Source organism: Antechinus flavipes, chromosome 4, assembly GCF_016432865.1.
Source record: "Antechinus flavipes isolate AdamAnt ecotype Samford, QLD, Australia chromosome 4, AdamAnt_v2, whole genome shotgun sequence".
Taxonomy (NCBI): Eukaryota; Metazoa; Chordata; class Mammalia; order Dasyuromorphia; family Dasyuridae; genus Antechinus; species Antechinus flavipes.
In genome coordinates, this window is record NC_067401.1 from 422,833,561 (window position 1) to 422,858,206 (window position 24,646).

Below are 24,646 nucleotides of genomic sequence, written 5' to 3' on the forward strand. Positions count from 1 at the left end.
TGACTGTCTAGAGGAGAAGGAAAGAGGGGAAGAAGGGAGAAAAATTTGGAACACAAGATTTTGCAAGAGTGAATGTTGAAAACGGTCTTTGCATGTATTTTGAAAAGTAAAAATTTATCATTATTTTAAAAAGGTAAAGGCACTTGTGGGGACCCCATGAGCTCTTGTTTTAGGAAGATAGACTCACAAAGTACCTTGAATTTGGAGTAATCATCCCTCAAGAAACCCAACCTTCTAGTATAAGTGGGGATTAGCATCAGAGAAGGTAGGCTCCCTGAAGGAATACTACAGGAATAATTTTTAATTTTCAATTACTTTTGTTAAAGTATTTTTGAAACTCATACTTTGCTTTCATCATCTCAAAAAGCTTACAAAATAAGAGCTAAAGGGATTCAGGAAAAAATATGCCTCTGTTATTTGCATGTGAATTATGGCTAAGTACCAAGCTAAATATAGGCATAACAAAATTCATGGTACTAGTTTGGTATTCTTATCATTTTTCTGTTGATTCAATTATTTAAGAGTTATTTATCCAATTTCCCTTAGTGGACAGTCATTTTTTACCCACTATATATACAATAACTATATTATGGAGGATTTAAAAAAAAGATCTTTGTTAAGAAGAACCTGATCTTTACCTTCAGTATATTTTACGAATTAAGTAAGATATGTACTTAGATAATTGTAGTACAATACAAAATATTGCAAGCAGAGAGGAGGGAGAAGATGGTGCTAATTGGGAAGATTATGGAAATCATCATGGGGTAGTTTGTGTAGAGGGCTGAAACTCTTGACTCGATGCACTGAAGTTAGGACAGCCGAGCACTTGAGGTTAACTACAGATTGGACAGTACTCTATGGACATATGCTTGGAAAATGATCTTTCCCACTATCCTGTGCTGGCTCGATGATTGGTGTATACAGAGGATTGTAGGAGGGACGAGGGGGTGGAGTAAGACTAGCCAGAGTCACTTTTTGCAGTGGAGGAGGAAGAAGGTAGTTGCGGAGATCCTACTTCCATCCCCTTCACTTCTACCCCTAAAGACCAAGAATAAAGACTAAGGACTTTTGCTTATCCTGACTCTGGCTGATTCTAAGGTATCCTGGGTGCTAGCGTGGTCGTCACAGGGTAGGGTAGTAGTTTAACTGGCCCTTGATAAGGGCAAGACAGATAAGAATGGTCAGGAAGGTCATGTGTGGGTAGAAAGAGCAGCATGAGCCAGTTTCCAAGACAAGAAGGTCCATGCACGTTCAGGAAACAAGAGTTTTTCTAATCTGGTGAGAACATTGAGTTCATCTGGAAATTGAGAGGATGTCCAATTGGGGAATGGCTGAATAAGTTATGGTTTTTGAATATAGTGGAATATTATTATTCTATAAGAAATGGTGAGCAAGTTGATTTCAGAAAAGCCTGGGAAGATTTATATGACCATATGCTGAGTGAAGTGAGCAGAACCAAGAGAATGCTATAAACAGCAAAAAGATTATGTGATTATCAACTGTGATGCACGTGGCTTTTTTCAACAATGAAGTGATTCAAGGCAATTCCAATACACGTGATGGAAAGAACCATCTGCATCCAGAGAGAGAACTATGGAGACTGAATGTGGATCAAAACATAGTATTTTCACCTTTTTCTGTTGTTTACTTAGTTTTTTTCCCCTTTTGATCTCATTTTTCTTGCACAGCATGAAGCAAATGGAAATATATTTAGAAGAATTGCACCTATAACCAGAAGGTCTTAACATGGGACCTTGGAAATGCTGGAGAATAGTGTCTGTGACCATCATGTTACCGATACTACTTCCCCACCCCAACCTCCACATTCACCTCAGTGCTCTGAAATTCCTAACACTTAAGTCCTGAGATACCTCTAAAGATCCAACACTTTGAACCTTAAAGATCCAGAGGAAATTAGGTTGTATAAAAGGTGGAAGCTGAACCTGGCACAAAGCCTTATTCAAAAACTAAAGCTGGACAAATGATTAAATCAAAGAAAATAAACATAAAAATTATTATAGATCTAATGATACATCCAAAGAAGGAATGAGTATGTATAATAGATATCATATTGCTTGCTTTCTCAAGTGGTGGGAAGAGAGGCATGAGGAAGGAAGAGAACTTGAAACTCAAAATTGAAAAATAATTTTTACATGTAACTGGGAACTAATAAATAAAAAATATATTTAAAAAAAAGGAATGAGTAACTCTGCAACAACTTCAAGCAGTGATTTGAAGAAATACATGGATTTTTCACAAGAACAACAGAGAATACCAAGAAGAAATGAAAGAAGAATCAGAAAGTAAAACAAAAACTCGAGAAAAAAAATCAGAAGTTTACATATCTTAGAAGAGAAAGTGGTAAACTTTACCCAAGAAATGTAATCCTTAAAAACTAGAATAGACCAAACATCAAGAAACCTATGACACAACAATGCATCTTATAACAAAATGAAAAGATTAGAAAAAAATAGAAAAAAATAGAAGATAGATAATACCAAATAAACTAACCAGGGAAAAAATGGTCAAGGAGAGATCATTTAAAAATCATTTGATTCTCTGGAAACCATGATAAAGAAAACTTTTGAAGCAACATTTAAGAAATAATTTAGAAAACTGGACAGATATGTTGAAACAGAATACAAATTAAAAAGAAAAAGAATTGATCACATCCTAAAAAATTTTCCAAAAAAGCAGAATTCCAGGAATGCAATAGGCATAATCCAGTGCTCCCATGTCAAAAGAAAAAATGCTATAGGCACTCTGAAAGAAGTAGTTCAAGTAAGAAGTAGCAGTAGCCAGGACCATAGAAGACCTGACAGCTACTGCTAAAAATTAAGAGATTTTAGAATTCAGGATTTTAAAAGACAAAAGAGAAAACCTTAACAACCAATAATAACTACTGCAAAACTGAGTCAATTATTGGTATAATCATGTCATATTCTCTAGGGATACTAGAAAATTTTCTATTTTGTTTCCTTAGTTGAAATATTAAGACCATATTTATATCATAAGATATAGCAGGATTCTTCTTTTTGCTATTTTCACAAACATGTTATATATTATGTTTTCATTAAATGTTTTATAGAATTCACTTGTAAATCTGCTTCCAGGTTTGTTTGGGTTTTCTCTTTTGGGTTCATTTATAGTTTCTTTTTTTCTGGAATTAAGCTATTTATACCTTACTGTTTGTTATGTTAATCTTAAAATTTTATAAATGTCAATAATTTAAGTTATTGGCTTTATTGATATATATAGTTAGGCAAAATAGTTTTGAATAATTTATTTCTACTTCACTTGTGTGAATTCTTTATCATTTTTGATACTGGTAAATTATGTTTTTGTCTTGATTTTAAAATTAAATTAGCTAATGTTTATCTTTATTATTTTTAATCTAAAGGCTTCTATTTTATTTTGTTAACCTTTGGTTTTTTAGAATTTCTATTTTGATGTTTATTAGGGGTTTTAAAGTTTATTGGTTTTCTATTGTTTTTTAAATTCACATTCTTATTTATAATTTATTTATTCTTATCTGTTTTCTTTCATTATTTTTGCTGTTAAAGAAAACAAAGCTTCTTAACCATTTTATGTATTATTATCCTTTTGTAAGTTTGGTGAAATCTATGTAACTTCTAGGAATAATATTTTAAAATGTATAATATAAAATACATGCAATAGCAAAGAAAGTCAATTATTTTGAAATATTTATAAAAAATGCTTTAAAAGATTCTTCAGACTCCAGGATAAGAATGCCTGTTTTAGAGAATTTCACTTAAGGTTATTGTCTCATCATTTTTTTTTTGGTAAAATTATCTTTTGTTTCCATGATTTATTTTTTGACCCACTAATTCTTAAGGATTAAGTTTTTAGCCTCCAGTTAATGTTTAATTTTTACCCCAGACTCCAAAACTCCTTATTGAATATTAATTGCATTCTGACCAGTTAAGGATTGGCTTAATACTTCTGCTTTTCTGTCTTTTTCTATCTTTTTTATTTGTAGAAGTGCCATACAATACTGAGAAACATATATATATATGTGTGTGTGTGTGTGTGTGTGTGTGTCTATATATATATATATATGTAAATATATATATATATAAATATAGAAAGAATATAAATATATATATCTATATCTTTCTATTTATATTCACTTATCATTGACATTTCATACAATTTTTCGAAAATTCTTTTCAGGTTCTTAGCTGCTTATGTGTTTTTTTTTTTTTTTTTTTAATGTTGGTCTGTGAAGGATAGTTGGGATCCTTAGCCATTTTAGATTTATTTTCTATTTCTTTAACATTTCTTTCAAATATGTAGATGGTATGCCATTAGTTATATATTATGTATTTATATTAATTTTCTATAGAAATGTAATGTCAGAGAAACTGAGGCAAGATAGAGATTAGAGAGTTTTTAATATTTTATTTAAATTTCTGAGAGAGATTGTCTGAGGCCAAAGGATCCATTTTGGCCCCAGGGCTGAAGCCTTAAAGCTTTCAGCATTGAATGTGAGATTCCAAGGATTTTTATAGGGCTCTAGTGATCAGGGGACACAAAGGTAGAGGGGAGGGGGTAGAGTGAGCACTGGTGAGTGGGAATTTCCAGGAATGGACCATAAATCTGATAATGACAGGTTGGTGTGTGAGGATCATAATTTTGATACATTGTGAGTGAAGGGGGTAGTCAAATTAGAGACAGTTAGTCTGAAATAAGAAATTTCCCAGATCTGAAATAATCCAGCTGTATTTTTATGGCTCTTATGGAATGCTAATGGTCAGGACTCCCAGCCCTAATTTTCACAGTCCTAGTGATCAGGAAGGGGGTTGCAACCAGGGGGATTGAGGCAGAACAATTTAGGGAAATTGAGGCAAGACAATTTAGGGAAACTGAAGCAGGACAATTTAGGGAAATTGAGACAGAACAATAAAAAGAAACTAGCACAACAGTGCCTTTAAAAGTAACCAAATTTTCCCATTTATATCTTTTAGTTAAGCCAATTTTTGCTATTGCCTTTTTTTTCTGATCACGATGGCTACTCTTGCTTTTTTTGGTTTTGCTGAAGTGAACTTTGTTTCAAAAATATTGTTTATAAAAGACCTATTGTTGAATTCTTTCTTATTTTTTCCATTATTGTCTTTTTTTTTTAAATTTAATTTTATTTAATAATAACTTTGTATTGACAGAATCCATGCCAGGATAATTTTTACACAACATTATCCCTTGCAATCACTTATGTTTTGTTTTTTCCCCTCCCTCCCTCCCCCCCCCCCAAAAATGGCAAGCAGTCCTATATATGTTAAATATGTTGCAGTATATCCTAGATACAATACATATTTGCAGAACCGAACAGTTCTCCTGTTGCACAGGGAGAATTGGATTCAGAAGGTAAAAATAACTCGGAAGAAAATCAAAAATCAAATAGTTCACATTCATTTCCCAGTATTCCTTCTTTGGGTGTAGCTGTTTCTGTCCATCATTTCTCCAATGAAACTCAGTTAAGTCTCTTTGTCAGAGAAATCCACTTCCATCAGAATACATCCTCATACAATATCGTTGTCGAAGTGTATAATGATCTCCTGGTTCTGCTCATCTCACTTAGCATCAGTCCATGTAGGTCTCTCCAAGCCTCTCTGTATTCATCCTGCTGGTCATTCCTTACAGAGCAATAATATTCCATAACATTCATATACCACAATTTACCCAGCCATTCTCCAATTGATGGGCATCCATTCATTTTCCAGTTTCTAGCCACTACAAACAGGGCTGCTACAAACATTTTGGCACATACAGTTCCCTTTCCCTTTTTTAGTATCTCTTTGGGGTATAAGCCCAATAGAAACACTGCTGGATCAAAGGGTATGCACAGTTTGATAACTTTTTGGGCATAATTCCAGATTGCTCTCCAGAATGGCTGGATTCGTTCACAACTCCACCAACAATGCATCAGTGTCCCCGTTTTCCCGCATCCCCTCCAACAGTCATCATTATTTTTTCCTGTCATCTTAGCCAATCTGACAGGTGTGTAGTGATATCTCAGAGTTGTCTTAATTTGCATTTCTCTGATCAATAGTGATTTGGAACACTCTTTCATGTGAGTGGTAATAGTTTCAATTTCTTCATCTGAAAATTGTCTGTTCATATCCCTTGACCATTTATCAATTGGAGAATGGCTTGATTTTTTATAAATTTGAGTCAGTTCTCTATATATTTTGGAAATGAGGCCTTTATCAGAACCTTTAACTGTAAAGATGTTTTCCCAGTTTGTTGCTTCCCTTCTAATCTTGTTTGCATTCGTTCTGTTTGTACAAAGGCTTTTTAATTTGATATAATCAAAATTTTCTATTTTATGATTGGTAATGGTCTCTAGTTCATCTTTGGTCACAAATTTCTTTCTCCTCCACAAGTCTGAGAGATAAACTATCCTATGTTCCTCTAATTTATTTATAATCTCGTTCTTTATGCCTAGGTCATGGACCCATTTTGATCTTATCTTGGTATGTGGTGTTAAGTGTGGGTCCCATTATTGTCTTTCATTTGGTGGGTGAAGTCATCGTGTTTCCAGTCACAGTTATGATCATTAAATGTATATTTCCATCCATTTTAGCAGATAAAAACTGCTTGATATTTATGTGTTTGTTGTTCTTGAATTAGGTATCTATCTGTAGCTAAATCATAATAACAGTAAAACTGAGAAAAAGATGTGGCATGCAGTTAAAACAACTGCATCTGACATTTTAAATGAAATTATTGACAATCAAGATTGGGAAATGAATGGAGGAAAAAATGCCAAAACTAATTATGACAACTTTATTTGGAAACTTCATTTATATAAGTCAATTGTCATGACAAGGAGATCTAAAAAGCTCCCAAATAACTTCATTCAATAAATACTTTATTGCTGGAGATCTAGGAAAATAAGAGAATTATTTGTTTAGAAAATAAATTTGTTTGTGAAATATTGTAGAGAAGATAAACTGGTTATTGTCCCATAATACAAAGAGAAGAAGGAAAACAGAATTTAAATGAGAATATAATCAAAAGATCTATAAATACTATTACAACAAACTACAGTTTGTAAATAGTTGGTATATTTGCTGATTTAGTTTCTTAACTCTTGATCTCCTTGCTCTAGCAACTGACTTACTTTTATTAAACTTCCTTTGTAAATGATAGGAAAAAGGAAAAGAAAATCTGTGCATGATGTCTGAATTTTTATCAATTTACATCTCAGTTCTAAAGAAGGGAAATGCCAAAGAATGTTCAAATTACCAAAAATTACATTCACTTTACACACCAAGATTTTGTTTTTTCTGCTGGAAGCTAGGCTTCAGCAATATGTAAACTGAAAATTAACACAAAAAACGGGCTGGTTTTCAAAGAGATGGAATATTTAGAGACCAAATGGCCAACAATTACTGAATTATGGAGAAAGCAAAGGGAGTTTCAGAAAAACATCTACTTCCTCATTGACTACAAAAAAGTCTTTGGGTGTATTGCAACACAATATGGCAAAGACATGGGAATACCACATAATTTAGTCTCCTGAGGAACTTGCATATGGACCAAGAAGCAATAGTTAGAATTGAACATGGAATAACTGGTTTAAGATTGGGAAAAAAGTAGGATAATACTGCATATTGTCACCATATTTAACTTATATGTAGGGTACATAATGCGATATGCCAGGATAGATGAATCAAAAGCCAGAATGAAGGCTTCTGGGTGAAATATCAACAATCTCAGATATACAGATGATACTATTCTGAAGGTAGAAAATAAAGAACTGAGAAGTTTCTTGATGAGAGTGAAGGAGAAGAGTATGAAAGCTGGCTTGAAGATGAATAAAATCTTTTTACAACAAAAAACTCAAGATCCTGACAACTGGTCCCATCACTTCTTGGCAATTAGAGGAAGAAGAAATAGAACCATAGTCAGATTTTATATTCTTGGGCTCAAACATCATTGCAGAAAGTGATCAAATTAAAAGACACTTGCTCCTTGAAAGAAAAATATTAAATAGAGCCATCACTTTGCTGACTAAGGTCTAGATAGTCAGAAGTTATAGTTTGGACTTTGAGAAAACTTGGTGCAGCAGAATTAAAGCTTTTGAATTGTGCTGGACAAGATTTTTAAAAATCTCTTGGACAGTAAGGAGATCAAACCAATGAATACTTAAATTTATTCATATTATTCATTGGAAGGACAAATACTGAATCTGAAGTTTAAATACTTTGGCCACATAACGAGTAGATCCTGATATAAGGAAATATTGAAGGCAAAAGGAAAAGGGCATGGCAGAGGATGAAAAAGATAGATATGTCATGGAAACAACATGACCTTTGACAGACTTCAGGAGATTAGTGGAGGATAAAAGGATCAAGAGTGGCTTGGACATGACTGAATAACCACCTGTATATAATTTGACTAAGAAAGGAAGGGGGAATTAGAGGAATAAGCATTTATCAAAGGCCTATCATGTGCCAGGCATTGTACTAAGTGCTTTATGTATATGATTTCATTTGCTCCTTACAACAGATCTTGGAGGTAGAATAGAAACAGTAAAGAGAGGCAAATTTAAAAAAAATGTATAACATGATTAGAACTGAAAAAATTTGACTATGAAATCCACTTTATTTCCTTTTGTGAATAAAATATGAGTGATAATGTCAAATTATTTTCTTTTCACTCATAAAAGCCTCTTGAAAATTTTGAGTTGTTCAATAAAAGCATGTATCCTATTATAATATAATGGGATATTAATATATCCCACATATTCTCATGACAGCATCAGAAAAATAAGCACTGGCTATTTCTTCCTCCTCTTACTGAAGAACAAGGGAGAGAACCATATTCGAGAGAGAGAGAGAGAGAGAGAGAGAGAGAGAGAGAGAGAGAGAGAGAGAGAGAGAGGAGAGGCACAGAAAGGGAGAGAAGAGGAGGAAGAAGAGAAAAAAGATACTTTGAGAAAAGAGAATGGGAAGGAAGGAAAGGAGGGAAGAAATGGGAGAAGAAGGGCTTTTGTTCTCCCCTTTTGCAACCTATTGAGTTACTGACTCTCCCTGAATCAGTTAAATCATATTTGACAGTCTCCCATTTTTTAAACTTTGAGCTAGCACACATGATCATATCCACAGGACCAGAACATAACACCCAGCAACAAGGACAATGTCCTTATAAGTGTAATAGGGAACAGGCCAGTAGGACCCTAGAACATAGGAGTAGGTACAGCATGCTTTACCTACTCATCCCCTCCCATCCCCCCAACCTCCCAACTTCAGAGCATGTAGAAGTATTCAGTGACTGTTTCCTGTTATCTTACTATGTGGTCCTTTTAACTGATTGTTGAGCTGGATCTGGGTGTATGTCCAAGATATACCAATTAGCAAATCAATCTGTTTTTTTTACCCCTGGCTGTGTTTGAGTGAATAATATGAATTGCTGTGGAGCTGGCAGGTAGAGAAGCCAGTGTAGAGGGTTTGCAATTTGCTTTATGCTCCAGTGCTTTTCCTATGACAACACTTGGTCATGAAACTTGCTGAGGAAAGCTTAAAAAAAGTCCACAATTAATAATTCAGAACTTTACTAGAACATCAAGCTAAGATGCTGTTCTATAGAAATTATTTATTTAATTCCTAATAATTCATCATTTAAAGAAGAGCAGAAATTCATAGCAATGATAGTACTAGATTTTTTTTGTCCATGTTAGTAAAATACTTCATATAACACTTTTTTTTGGCCGAGTAGAAATGACTTCTCTATGCAGAGTTCATGAATGTAGATCTCATAAATGTGGCAAGAAAATGACAAAAGCCACAAAAATTAATTTTCATCCAAAAAAAGAGTCTTCTCTTTCAATAGTTATCTTCTAAAAGGTCTATACCAGAGAAATTTGAATTAATGTGTGAACACATTTGGAAGTTCCAGTCGAGTGTGTCTCCATCCCTTTTTTTCCTTAATTTTCTCCTGTGTTTCAATTTTTTGGGGGAATGGTGGGATACTTGCTTTACATATCTTGTTAGCATTGATGTGGTTGACATCAGCCTGCAGATGATTTGGTCAATGTCATAAATGGACTGATTTTGTTGATCACCATTTACGGAAAAATTATCTTCTGGCTAAAAGGAAGAAACAACCAATAGCATAAAACATTTTTCTTTCTGAACACTAACCTGTTTGTGAATATATAAACTCAAACTTAATATCTTCCCTCATGATTTTCAGTTTTCTAGCCAATTTCATTCAGAAGGAGATGTAGAAGTGAAAGTATATTTCTCTTTGCATTTTCTAGTCCCCTTTTATCCCAAAGAAGATCAACTTGATTGCCATCCTCAAAAAATAGTTATCAATTTCCTACTCAGTAGTAGGGAGCTATGCTCCTAAGTACTTCAACTTAACCAGGAAATTGCTCATTCAACTCATTAACCAGGATTACTCATTCAATTCCTTTCTCTGAGCTTGGCTATTCTTACCGTCATCTCTTGAAGGCTATTATTCTAGTGCTCAACTGACTTCACAGATTCTGAAACCCTGTAAACTGGATAACTTGCTATCTCTTATAAGTATCCAAAGTTTTTCTATGTCCATGCCTTTGCTCATGTCTCTATCTCCATGCTTTGAAATGGTATCTATTTTTCAAGACACAGTTTAAATTCAACCTCTTGAAGCCTTAGTTGCCTTTACCAGTCAGAAATAATCTTTCTATCCTTGTATTGCACTTATTTTATATCATAGTCTATATTATGACTATTTTACAAGTATTTAATATTTATATATCTGTGGCTTCTTGAAAGACTCAAAATTGATAAAATCAAAGGACCATGTGTTAATTATGTACATAGTACAATATGTTGAATGTAGTAGGTGCCTAATAAATTGTATAAATCAATGAGAACTTATTTTAAGCAGGAACTGAATAATGCCCTAGGTCTGGAGTCAGGAAAAAGTGAGTTGAGAAGTGAGTCACCTTACCTGTGTCTGCTCCAGTTTCTTTATCTGTCAATAAAAACACTTACCTCCCAGGGTTATTGTGAGAATAAAATGAGATATTTATCAAGAACTTTGCAAACCTTAAAGCACCATATATGTTAGCTATTATGACTGCTATTATACTAGTGAAAGAATTAGTGGTGCTTGTCTATGATTATAGGATATAGAGTTGTAAAAGGATTTCACAGTTTAACTTCATTTTTTTCCTAGATGAAGAAACTGAGGTTATTAGCAGGTAGCCATGGAAATAGTGCCAGATGTGGGATCTGACCCCAGGTTTTTCCTTTAAGTCTTGTCTAGTATCACTGAGAGAGAAGAAAAGATGAAGAGGAATATACATATTCTCAGTGCCTTCTAAATTTCTGCTTCCAGTATCAAAATTCCAGTTGCTGCCAATCACAAAATTAAAGAATTGCATTGTATTAGCAAACATGTTCTCCCATCCCCAGTGGGGAAATAATTTTCCTCATTATAACTCATAATTGAAGCAGAGAAAATGACAAAGATCAACAAACAGAATTTATTAAGGCATAGAGCCTTGAAGCATGTTGGTTAGATTAGCCTGAAAAAACCTATAGAACTTGAAGAAATGAAGGTGAAGGAGGACTAATCTAGCAAGGGAAGAATCTGGGTATAGGTAGATGAGAATTTTCCTCCACTTTCAGACCCTTTTTGGATTATTGAAATAATCCATAATTTGATGAAACATTGAGACATTCTGCATTTTAAAAAATATAGAGACACAACATGGTATAATGGAAAGGAAAGGGCATTGAACATAAGGAAATGGGATGAGCCATTTGGAAGACAAAGTTTGGAAACTGAGTCTTCCCTGCCATTGTGTTTAAAAATTCTGTTGTCATAATGTTTACTGTAGTTTTTGAGATTTTACTGCAATCCTTTGAACTTGACTTATTCAAAAGTAAATATTTTCAGTGGAATTTTTGGCATTAAAATCATGTACATTTTACAAAGTAATGTATAAAAGGCGATCCTTCCACTGCAATTACAAGCCCTAGGTGGTGTAAGTCAACCACTTTTTCTATCCCTATCCTTTTGGATCTGGATACAGCATATATCAGCTATGTGACTTTAGAGAATTCATCACTGTCTTAATTTCCTCAAAGTAAAATGAGAAGTTTAGACAAGATAAGTGTGTCCTAATGCACTGGTAAAATTTTTTAAATTCCTTTCCATGTACTTCTGTTATACCATTTTCAAATTTGGTGGCTCCCCAAGGCTCAGAGAGCTGGAATAATGAGCTTGGTGAGATAGTATAGAGGGAGAGAGGGTAAATTAGGAGGAAAAAGTCAGAGAGTGAAGGTGGAAGTATTCTGGCTAAAAAAATTGCCATTATTCCTACCAGCCACATTAATTTAGATAATTTATAAATTAAATATTTTATATTTAGGCATATTTATACACTTCTAGAAGGGTATATGAAATAGCTTCAGAATCCTAAAGACTGATAGACTATGTGATCTCTTAGTGCATCAGGACACTCCTGAAGACCTCAAAATGCATTCCATCAGTGTGACCAACACTGATAAGGGTTTCTTCATTGGGAGTTCTTTATACTAGCCATCTTAAATTCAAATAGAAATAAGAGGCCACTAAACCATAAATAAAACTGCCTGTAGCCACATATTGATTTAGAAAAACATATACTTATTTATGTTCTATCTTATTATTATTAATTTAAAAATGTTTTCTAATTATATTTTAATCTGGCTCAGGCTACACTTGAAAGTATAGGCCTGCTGTTTGACATTTCTGCCTTATACCAATGAAATCACAAGTTCATCCCCCCAAAGAAAACTAAATATGCTAACATTGACATTAGGTGACAGCTTTAACTTTTATTTTCTTAGAGAAAGAAGTTTTTTAAGACAGTGAGAATCAATTCAAGTTTCAATTTATCATCTTTTTCAATATCTTTTTTTGGAGGATAAAAGTTAGACTAGTGATTTCAATCCTTAATCAGGAAGAACTTTGCAGTCTACAATATTAGAGACTTGCCAGAAGACAGTGAAATGAAGTGGCTTGCATCTTGATCATACCCCAGTATGTATGAGTGACTGGGCTCTGGGCCACTTCTCTATCTATTAAGCCATTCTATCTTATCTCTAAGCAGAAGTTCTTAACATGGAATCCATGTGATATTTGTTTAATATATTTTTAGAACTATATTTTAACATAGTTCTATACTTTAATTTCTTTTATAATCATGCTATATATTTAATTTCAAATTTTATGCATTTAAAACTTTATTTTGAGGCTTTACCAGATTGCCAAAAGAGGTCCACGACGCACAAAAAAAGTCAGAACCCATTTCTAAAGTGGAAATGGCTGTGAACTGGCAGTTAGGAAACTTGAATTCTATACTCATTATTACTACGTTGTTCTATAATCAGTAAGTCAAATTCTCTGAGCCTTAGCTACCTCCTCTGTATAATGCAGAAATATATATTTTCACTTTTGAGCTCATTGGGTTGTTTGTAAAAACAAAGTATTATGTAATCAATGTGAGTAGTTATAAAATTGTACTGTAGTTCTTATGTGAATTTTTTTTTTTTTTGGTTGAAAAAGCGCAGAATACTTAATCAATATTATTCTTTTGAGATAGTTGAATCACAATAGTATTTTGCAAAGTAATGTATAAAAGGCGATCCTTCCACTGCAATTACAAGCCCTAGGTGGTGTAAGTCAACCACTTTTTCTATCCCTATCCTTTTGGATCTGGATACAGCATATATCAGCTATGTGACTTTAGAGAATTCATCACTGTCTTAATTTCCTCAAAGTAAAATGAGAAGTTTAGACAAGATAAGTGTGTCCTAATGCACTGGTAAAATTTTTTAAATTCCTTTCCATGTACTTCTGTTATACCATTTTCAAATTTGGTGGCTCCCCAAGGCTCAGAGAGCTGGAATAATGAGCTTGGTGAGATAGTATAGAGGGAGAGAGGGTAAATTAGGAGGAAAAAGTCAGAGAGTGAAGGTGGAAGTATTCTGGCTAAAAAATTGCCATTATTCCTACCAGCCACATTAATTTAGATAATTTATAAATTAAATATTTTATATTTAGGCATATTTATACACTTCTAGAAGGGTATATGAAATAGCTTCAGAATCCTAAAGACTGATAGACTATGTGATCTCTTAGTGCATCAGGACACTCCTGAAGACCTCAAAATGCATTCCATCAGTGTGACCAACACTGATAAGGGTTTCTTCATTGGGAGTTCTTTATACTAGCCATCTTAAATTCAAATAGAAATAAGAGGCCACTAAACCATAAATAAAACTGCCTGTAGCCACATATTGATTTAGAAAAACATATACTTATTTATGTTCTATCTTATTATTATTAATTTAAAAATGTTTTCTAATTATATTTTAATCTGGCTCAGGCTACACTTGAAAGTATAGGCCTGCTGTTTGACATTTCTGCCTTATACCAATGAAATCACAAGTTCATCCCCCCAAAGAAAACTAAATATGCTAACATTGACATTAGGTGACAGCTTTAACTTTTATTTTCTTAGAGAAAGAAGTTTTTTAAGACAGTGAGAATCAATTCAAGTTTCAATTTATCATCTTTTTCAATATCTTTTTTTGGAGGATAAAAGTTAGACTAGTGATTTCAATCCTTAATCAGGAAGAACTTTGCAGTCTACAATATTAGAGACTTGCCAGAAGACAGTGAAATGAAGTGGCTTGCATCTTGATCATACCCCAGTATGTATGAGTGACTGGGCTCTGGGCCACTTCTCTATCTATTAAGCCATTCTATCTTATCTCTAAGCAGAAGTTCTTAACATGGAATCCATGTGATATTTGTTTAATATATTTTTAGAACTATATTTTAACATAGTTCTATACTTTAATTTCTTTTATAATCATGCTATATATTTAATTTCAAATTTTATGCATTTAAAACTTTATTTTGAGGCTTTACCAGATTGCCAAAAGAGGTCCACGACGCACAAAAAAAGTCAGAACCCATTTCTAAAGTGGAAATGGCTGTGAACTGGCAGTTAGGAAACTTGAATTCTATACTCATTATTACTACGTTGTTCTATAATCAGTAAGTCAAATTCTCTGAGCCTTAGCTACCTCCTCTGTATAATGCAGAAATATATATTTTCACTTTTGAGCTCATTGGGTTGTTTGTAAAAACAAAGTATTATGTAATCAATGTGAGTAGTTATAAAATTGTACTGTAGTTCTTATGTGAATTTTTTTTTTTTTGGTTGAAAAAGCGCAGAATACTTAATCAATATTATTCTTTTGAGATAGTTGAATCACAATAGTATTTTGCAAATAATCCATTGACAGATGCAAGAAATATTTTATCTGAATTTTACAGTCTTAAGAGACAAAATTATTTATTGCCTATTTTAATGAAGTATATGTGTGTGTGTATGTATGTATGTATGTGTCAGTGTTTATAAAATGTCACCCTTTGTTGAAAAATCTCCAGTCACACTACAAGAGAATCATGGAATAGCACATGTAAAATCAGATGATCTGTCCCGGGGCTTGTTTTACATTCTTCCCCAAAGCTCTCTCCATAAATTATTAATAATCAACTTAAGAGTTACTTCCCCCAAATAATGTTGAGGAATTTCCCCAACATGAGGTTGACTTATAGTCAGGATAACTTATTTTTAGAACAACATGCTACATTCATTTGTGTACTTGAGGTGTTTGTGGATATGTATACATACATTATATAACATTTTCATTACAAATTTCCATCACTACTTCACCTTCCTTGTGTGTTTCTTCCATTGGATCCAAAGATAATGTCCAGATAAAACAGTCAGGATTACAAAGAGAGTTTCCACTAAAATATAAGAGAGCTGGGTACAGCTCCAAAAGTTGTAGCCCAGCTGGTCCAGACCATAGGGCAAGTGGGAAGGTGGAGGCGTAAGCTGCATCAAGTCCACTTCCCCTGGAAAAATCTCCCATCCAACCTTTGCCCAGGTAGTTCTAGCACAGATACAGAAGCTCTCTTTGATAAAGCAGACAGACCAGAGAGGAATGACCAGAGACAGGCCTTGAATGAACATGTTTCTTTTCCAGCTGGGAAAAAAAAAAAAATCTATGGTGAGTTGACCTTGTTTGTGCCAGAAGCCATGTTAGAGATTGAGCAGAAAAAAGTCTTTAAAATTCATAGTGAAATAGTTCAGGTCCATTTTAAACAGCATGATATTTCAGCCACAGGATTTCAGATAAGAGCTATAATTTTCTGAGCCAGGGAAGCAGTAACTTAGAGGTCATGTGACATCATCAAATGGATTGATTCAAGGATAGTTCTATGAAGTCATAAAGAACTTCAGAAGTTTCTAAGTTGGCAATGTTAGAACTAGAAGATGTAACATAACTTCCCAGCGCTTGGATTCTTTCACTATGTGTGTGTCTTATTTATTTGATCTTATTTTTTATCTTTATATCTTTTATTCAAAGAAATTAGGGCACATTTCCCATAATTTATGAAATTATAAATCTATGCCAAATATTTAAGTAATAATGATAGGTGGTATAAATAAGTATTTAACTTTATAGGTAATAGTATAGAGATTATAATAAGTAAATATAGAGACATTGGAAACAGGCAGAAGGAAGAAGAATTGGGGCAAAATTAATTTTCCCACATGAGGCTGCTTTTGAAAGAAAAAAGGGATGGAAAATAAATTTTTATGCTTTTTGAAGTTGATATATTTTGTTTTAAAAAAGCAGTCAGGTGGTCCAGTGGGTAGAGCACTAGACTTGGAGTCAGGAAGACCTGACCTAGACACTTAACTAGCTATATGACTGTAAACTTACTTGCCTCAATTTCTTCATCTGTAAAATGACGCGAAACGGGATCCTGGCCAACTAGTCCAGTATCTTTGTTAAGAAAACTTCAAATGGGCTCATAGATACTACTGAAATGACTGAACAATAATAACTACATGCAATATATATATATAATATTCTTTTTAAGTATAAACTTCCTAATAGGGTGATAGTGACCAATAGTACTTGTACTTTGACATTTCAGTCAATTGCTGTTTGTTAAAAGGAAAGTACAGGTCATTTCAGGTTTTCCCATTTTAAAAATTCTTCTAGTACATTAATATTCTACTATAATCCTATATTCTACTCATACACACAAATTTTTCTCAACCAGTTCCCCATTGTTGGGTATGCTGTTTGTTTTCACCCTTTTTGCAATTACAATAGTGCTGCTATGAATATTTTGGTACAGATTGGGCTTTTACTGATAGCAATTACTTCCTTTGAGTATAAACCCAATAGTGAGATTTTGGAACAATGATTCTGAATAATTTTTTAACTTTCCTTACAAAATTTCAAATTATTTTCCAAAAGAATTGTAGAAATTCACACTTTTACCAACAGCAAATTAATGCTTGTTTTTTTCCCACGCCTATACTAGCTTTGACATTTTTATGTGTGAATGATACCATTGATCTTTTAATTTACATTTCTCTGATTATGATTCATTTCTGATATTTCAAAAATGATTGCTGATCATTTTAATTTCTTCTTTTTGTGGCCTAGTATTATCCTTTCAAAACCTTTGGAAAAATAGTTTATAATATTTTAGATTTTTGTTAATTTTCTATAGATTTTGAATGTCAGACACAGAAAAATCTGACATATTTTGTGTAAAGTTTTTTCCTGGTCTCTCTTTTTTTCCTCTTTAGTATAACTGCATTTATTTTATTTTTTCAAAATATTTTTTTAAAATATAAAGTTCCTTATTTTATTAAAAAAAAATACTCTTCATATCACAGCCAATGAATTTACCCATTAGTCATGATTGTGAGTTAGAACTTTCCATTCTCCAAACTTCTTAATGATACATTTTTTTCTATTTATTTTACTTACCCATATTGCATTTCTTATATTTTATGTATGTTAAATATAATTTAGGATAAAGAGCTAAGCTAAGACTTTCTCATTAAATTGCTATATTTGCTAATAGCTATTCTAATTAAATAAAGGGTTTTAATTTTTTCCCCTTTTATATTATATTTTTGGTTTAACTTCCAGTTATTTAATATATATTATTGTTATTTTAAATGTTATTTATCTTTTCTTCTTGTTTTTTCTTAGCAATAAATAGTATGAATAATTTTTGTTGTCTCTTCAGGATTTTCTAAGTAAACCATAATATTATCCAGAAATAGAGATACCTTGGATCCCCTCACTTTTTTTTTTAACCAGTCCTTATTCAATAGTTTCTTTTTCTCATCTTATTGTCAGAGCTAACATTTCTAGTATCATATTAATAAGCAACGGATAGAGTGATCATTCTTGTTTCATTTCAGGTCGTTTTCAATATTTCTCCATCATTGATAATGCTATCATTTGTTTTTATAGAAATTCTTCTGAATGTATTAAGAAAAGATTATTTCATTTCTATACTTAAAAAAGTTCCGTTGTGTAGAGGGCTGAAATTCTTGAGTTCATGCACTGAGGTCTGGACAAGCAAGCACTTAAGGCTAATTACCTATTGGACAATACTCTATAAGCATATACTTGGAAAATGGCCCTTCTCTCTATCCTGTGCTGGCTTGATAACTGGTGTATACAGAGAATTGTGTAGGAGGGACTAGGGGGTGGAGTAAGAGGAGCCAGGTTCACTTTGGGTGTAGACGAGGGAGAAGGAAGGTTGCGGAGATTCTGCTTCCATCCAATTCAGTCCTACCTCTAAAAACCAAGAATAAAGACTAAGGACTTTTGCTTATCTGATTCCCGATGATTCTAAGGTATCCAGGGTGCTAACGTGGTCATCACACCTATGCTTTTTAGTGTTCCGTATAAATGGATGCTACCCTTGTTTTGTAGAAATTCTTCTGAATGTATTAAGGAAAGATTATTTCATTTCTATACTTAAATTCCTATGCTTTTTAATGTTCAGTAGAAGTGAATGCTGTATTTTAATGAAAGATTTTTCTGGAAGTGCTCCTACTTTTACATGGTCTTCCTAATAAAGCAACACCAGGATCAAAATATTCTGTGACTCTTCAGCTATTCAGATTCATGGCTAATGAAACAAGATGGCTCATTGGATAGAGTGCTGGGTCAACATTCAGAAAAATCTGAATGCAAATTCATTCTTAAACACTTACTAGCTGTGTGACCTTGGGCAAGTAAACTTACCTTTGTTTGCCTGAGTTTTCTCAATTGCAAAATGGGAATAATCATAGCACATACCTTGCAGAGTTGTTATGAAAATCAAATAGTATCATATTTATAAAGTGCTTGCCATAGTGTTTGGCACTTAATAGGTGCTATATAAATGCTTATCCCTTTTGCTGATGAACTCTTTTTCATTCTTTTGGATACATAAACCATCACTGAAAACATGATCACGTGTGACAAATACACATGTATGGAATGGTTGGGCACATATGCAGCCACAGTACCCATGTGGAGGCCTATATGCTTAGGATGCATATATGGAAGGCAGCTTATGTGTTTGATATTATAGGCCTGCTGTTGTAGCACTGATTTATACCATTTTATCCTTACTTTCCACTGAGGAAGAGTGTTTTCTAACATCACTTTTTAAAAAAAAATTTATTTAATAATAACTTTATATTGACAGAATCCATGCCAGGGTAATTTTTTTTACAACATTATCCCTTGCACTCGTTTCTGTTCAGATTTTTCCCCTCCCTCTCTCCACCCTCTCCCCTAGATGGCAAGCAGTCGTATATATGTTAGATATGTTGCAGTATATCCTAGATACAATATATTTTTGCAGAACCGAACAGTTCTCTTGTTGCACAGGGAGAATTGGATTCAGAAGGTATAAATAACCCGGGAAGAAAAACAAAGATGCAGATAGTTCACATTCGTTTCCCAGTGTTCTTTCTTTGGGTGTAGCTGCTTCTGTCCATCATTTATCCATTGAAACTCAGTTAGGTCTCTTTGTCAAAGAAATCCACTTCCATCAGAATACATCCTCATACAATATTGTTGTCGAAGTGTATAATGATCTCCTGGTTCTGCTCATTTCACTTAGCATCAGTTCATGTAAGTCTCACCAAGCCTCTCTGTATTCATCCTGCTGGTCATTTCTTACAGACTAATATCACTTTTTTAGCTTAGATCCTAAAAGACTAGGAAAGAAAACCCAAGTCTTTTTCTCCATAAAGAGAGTGATTTCTCAGTTTCCAGACTCCAGACTATTTTGGGATATGGAACAACTAGAGAGTATACATACTCTCTATTTTTACTATTTTATTACCATACTTTTAGTATACTACTATATTTATTATATACTACTATTTTACATTTATACTGTATACTGAAGTCCTTATTAAAAGGGCACTAATCCTTGCCCAAGTCTTCTATTTGACTTAAAGTTAGAACGTCTCTTTTAGAGACAGCATGGTGTAGGACAGAAGTTATTTGATTTGAATCCCACTGTAGATACTAGATGTGTGACTGGGACAAGTCTCTTATCTGCTCTATGCTTCAATTTCCTAAATTGTAAATACATTCCCTTCCACATCTAAATCTCCTATTCCATTATTCTTTGAAGTCTTAACCAATTTCTATTACCAATCTACATTCCTCCACAATTTTAGGGATTGTCTCTCAAAAAAAGTACAAAACCTATGTCTCACTCTGACCTGTTACTCAATAATCTCACAATAAAACTATTTAAATGAAGATAAGGCAAGAACAAAGCTAAATAAAGTTGCAAAATTATTGTCCACCCTCCTGGGTCACATTCTGCTGTCTTTATTAGGCACATATAACCAGCAAAAGCCTTTTCACATTATTCTAATTATTAATATGATTTAGTATGCTAATTGTTTTCCTAATATTGCATTTGAAATAAATTTTTCTCCATCAGGTTTTAAAATTTTTATTAGTACAGAGTAGTATTATGTCTGTTTTGCTTTTAACAGCACATTTTATTCCCGGCTCTCAATCATGGCTGTTCTTTTCCTGTCCATAGAAAAGAGATAAAATTTATCTTAGTAATAATCCAATCTTAATCACACCCCCTTCTGCCCACATCAAAGATAAATGTCAGGATTCTATTTTTACTATAACACATTTTGAGAAATTACTCTTCCTCATATAGCAGAGATCAGTGTGATTTCAGAATTATCCCCTCTTTCCTCCTTCCTATATCACTGCTTTTTTAAACAGCTTGTGGCATCCTCTTTCAGGTAATATTATTTCACCTCTTCACTCTTTCTCTCAGTTCTCCAGACAATCTAGTTACATCTCTTTCCCTATTTATGGAATTCATCTTTCTATTTAGCGTTATATCAAGCCTTATAGAAACTCCTTATAGAAACTGCATCCACATATAGATTACCTTTTTTCTTTAATTTTTAAAAAATATTTAAAACAAATACAAAATAGAAAAAGAAAAAATAGCATATTAACACATTGTATTTAGAGCTGTCCATCTTTGCTTCTTTATAGGTTTTTTTTCTGTTATGCATTTTTACTTTTGTCTTTTTTCCCCCTTTCCTCATTCCCCCACTTCACTCTCCCAAAGGCTTCAAAGCTCAGATATGTATGTGTATATGTACATATATGTTATATAAAAACATATACATATACAAATACATACTCATGCACTCATATATATATATATATGTATATATATATACACACACACATATCTGGTATCCATAATCATATACATTCATATACATCTATGTAAAACTATATTATGCTTGCTTGCCCTCTATTTCTCTGAAGGTGACTAACATCATCTTTTATATGTCCAAACCTTTTCATATTTTTCTAAATCTACCAACTCTTCCTTTCCTAAACCAGTGATATTCCAACCTTATACTGTCTAGTTATTTTAAATAGTCTAAAATAATATTAATATGGCTGACATATTGTATAGTTTCTCCATTTTTCTCTTTTGATTAATTCTATCTTAGCTGTAATTTTGCCTCAATGTTTTATTGTTTCTGCTACTCCAGAATTGGGGACACTATTTTTTTTTCCTTTTCTTTTTTTTTATTTTTATTTTTTTTATTTAATAATTACTTTATATTGACAGAATCCATGCCAGGGTAATTTTTTTTACAACATTATCCCTTGCACTCGTTTCTGTTCAGATTTTTCCCCTCCCTCCCTCCACCCCCTCCCCTAGATGGCAAGCAGTCCTATATATGTTGGATATGTTGCAATATATCCTAGATACAATATATGTTTGCAGAACTGAACAGTTCTCTTGTTGCACAGGGAGAATTGGATTCAGAAGGTATAAATAACCCGGGAAGAAAAACAAAAATGCAGATAGTTCACATTCGTTTCCCAGTGTTCTTTCTTTGGGTGTAGCTGCTTTTGTCCGTCATTTATCAATTGAAACTCAGTTAGGTCTCTTTGTCAAAGAAATCCACTTCCATCAAAATATGTCCTCATACAATATCATTGTCGAAGTGTATAATGATCTCCTGGTTCTGCTCATTTCACTTAGCATCAGTTCTGTACACTACAGTTTAGGTTGGACATTTGATAATCCTGAGATTGTCCCAAGAAGAGTAACCAGGATGTTGCAAGGCCTTGAGCCAATGGCAGATTATGATTGATTGAAGAAACTGAATATGTGTAGCTTAGAGAAGAATCGGGGGAAGTTTTCAAAATATCTAAAAGGGCTATTATATGGAAGAAGGACTAGACTTGCTCAAATTAACCCAAGACCAGAATTAGGAACAGTGAGTAAAAGTTGCAAAGAGACAAAATTAAGCACAATGTCAGGGAAACTTTCCTAATAATTGGTGCTATCCAAAAGTGAAATGAGTTTTCTCAAGAATTAGTAGGTTCTCCTTCATTGGAGGTCTTTAAGAAAAGGTTGAGGTCCACCTCCAGAGAAAGAAGGCATCTGAATACAGACCAAAGCATGTTTCTTTCCTTCCTTCCTTCCTTCCTTCCTTCTTTCCTTCCTTCTTTCCTTCCTTCCTTCCTTCCTTCCTTCCTTCCTTCCTTCCTTCCTTCCTTCCTTCCTTCCTTCCTTCCTTCCTTCCTTCCTTTCTTCCTTCCTTTCTTCTTTCCTTCCTTCCTTCCTTCTTCTATTTTCCTTTTTATTTTCTTTTCTTTTTTTCATAGGGTATCATATCCTTACCTGCAGGTACTCTGCCCAAAATAGTTGGGTAGATCTTTGACAGGATATTTTTCTCTTAATTTTAATTTGTATTTTTTCAGTTGCTCGCCTGTCTCTGAAAAGGTCCATTACAAAGATACAGACAATCATTGTAGATCCAGAGAAGGCACCAGGAAAGATGAGTAAGGAGGACAAGGTATTTTGCTTGGCTTTTATTCTGAGAACCCCTATGTTCCTAGATCTTTATGATAACTATATATATATGGACTATTATGGTTTTTATGAATTATTTTATGAATGAACAAATAAAAATAAAGCATTTATTAAGCAAAGTTTTGTGCTAAGCATGATGGAGAACAAATTAAGCACTAAGGCAATCCCTGCTTTCAAGGAGCTCACATTCTAATGGGAAGACAATGTAATTGGAAAATTTCAGTCAGAAGTCAGCTGCAAGAGTCCCATGGGTAGAGCAGCAAAGCAGATTGTTATGTCTTTTTCTAAATATCCTTTACACTGATAGATTAATATGGGATTTGTTTTGTGGGGTAGGTAGTACAAATTGTTTATCATTATGCCCATTTAAAAGAAGAGGAAAACTAATAGACTTAACAGTAATTAGTTCACATAATCATTCAAAAAATAAACATTTATTAAGCATGTCCTATGTGCCAGGCCCTGTCCTTTAATTAATTGTTTTTGTTTTATTGATTAATTTTAAACATTTAATAGAATAATTATTAAGAGAGCAGGAATTTTGATTAAGGCCTCCTAAATTCAAATGCACTGTGTTTTTGACCTCACCACCACCCTTATTTCCATCTTTGCATTTTGCAGATGGGTTCTGAACCTCAACTGCTATAACTCTTATTATTATATGCCAACCTCTGAGGAGGTAGAGGCTCACTGTCAAAATAGATAATTATTGCATGGAAATGGAATGTGTCAGAGTATCAAGAATAAACCAAAAAGATCCTTTATGGAACACAGCTTTTAATATTTGTGAGACACATTTTTTTTGATTGCCAAGAAAGTGTTTGTAACACTCTGAGTCTTCCCTTGGGATTTTATACTTTTGTGAAAAAAAAGGAACCTTCTACCCTGAAACAGGCTGTTATCTCCCTCTTCAAATGGTATGTATTAAGCCTGAGCAAGTGAAAAAGTCTAGAAATGATTACAATATATAATGAGGCTTCTTCATAGCTTGTTATATATAGATTAAAAGATTGTTTCGTAGGTCTGGTTATAGCAGATTCATCACAATAAATAAAAGTACCACTTTATTTGACTCTTCTATGTATTAGACCAAGCTTTCTCATGACACATTTTGAGTCATTTGCATTGTGCAAGGGGAAGATAGGAAACTAAGGTAAAATTATGTTCTGTACTGTTCTCTCTCCCCCAATTAGCAAGCAACAATAATTGTTATGTATTCTTATCTCTCTTTATCTTAAACATCAACACTCTCATAATAAAATCACTTCTTAAAGTCACAACTTCCTTTTCTTCCCATCCCCCCAGTATTGAGAACTGTGGAACAGAAAAGGGCATT

At 33.3% G+C, this 24,646-nt stretch overlaps 2 protein-coding genes across 3 annotated transcripts in view; one reads left to right on the forward strand and one right to left on the reverse strand.

The window, feature by feature from the left end:
- ANKRD45 (ankyrin repeat domain 45) overlaps window positions 1-24,646 on the forward strand; it is a 53,844-nt gene that overhangs the window by 23,637 nt on the left and 5,561 nt on the right. For both annotated transcript variants that reach the window (XM_051998931.1, XM_051998930.1), the window contains exon 4: window positions 23,199-23,293. In XM_051998931.1, coding sequence (XP_051854891.1) covers window positions 23,199-23,293 — 95 coding nt within the window. The remainder of the gene's footprint in view (window positions 1-23,198; window positions 23,294-24,646) is intronic.
- TEX50 (testis expressed 50) lies at window positions 9,564-16,257 on the reverse strand. The gene is made up of 2 exons (XM_051998935.1): window positions 15,761-16,257; window positions 9,564-10,115 (listed from the first exon to the last, which is right to left on the reverse strand). The coding sequence occupies exons 1-2, from the start codon at window positions 16,061-16,063 to the stop codon at window positions 9,852-9,854; spliced, it is 567 nt and encodes a 188-aa protein (XP_051854895.1). The 5' UTR covers window positions 16,064-16,257; the 3' UTR covers window positions 9,564-9,851.

What these genes read in the sequence shown, in the direction of transcription:
- TEX50 (XM_051998935.1), bottom strand. Translation starts at nt 16,063, where the DNA reads ATGTTCATTCAAGGCCTGTCTCTGGTCATTCCTCTCTGGTCTGTCTGC. An exon ending in GGAAGAAACACACAAGGAAG is followed by an intron (nt 10,116 to 15,760) that starts GTGAAGTAGTGA and finishes TCTTCCTTTTAG; the next exon opens with CCAGAAGATAATTTTTCCGT.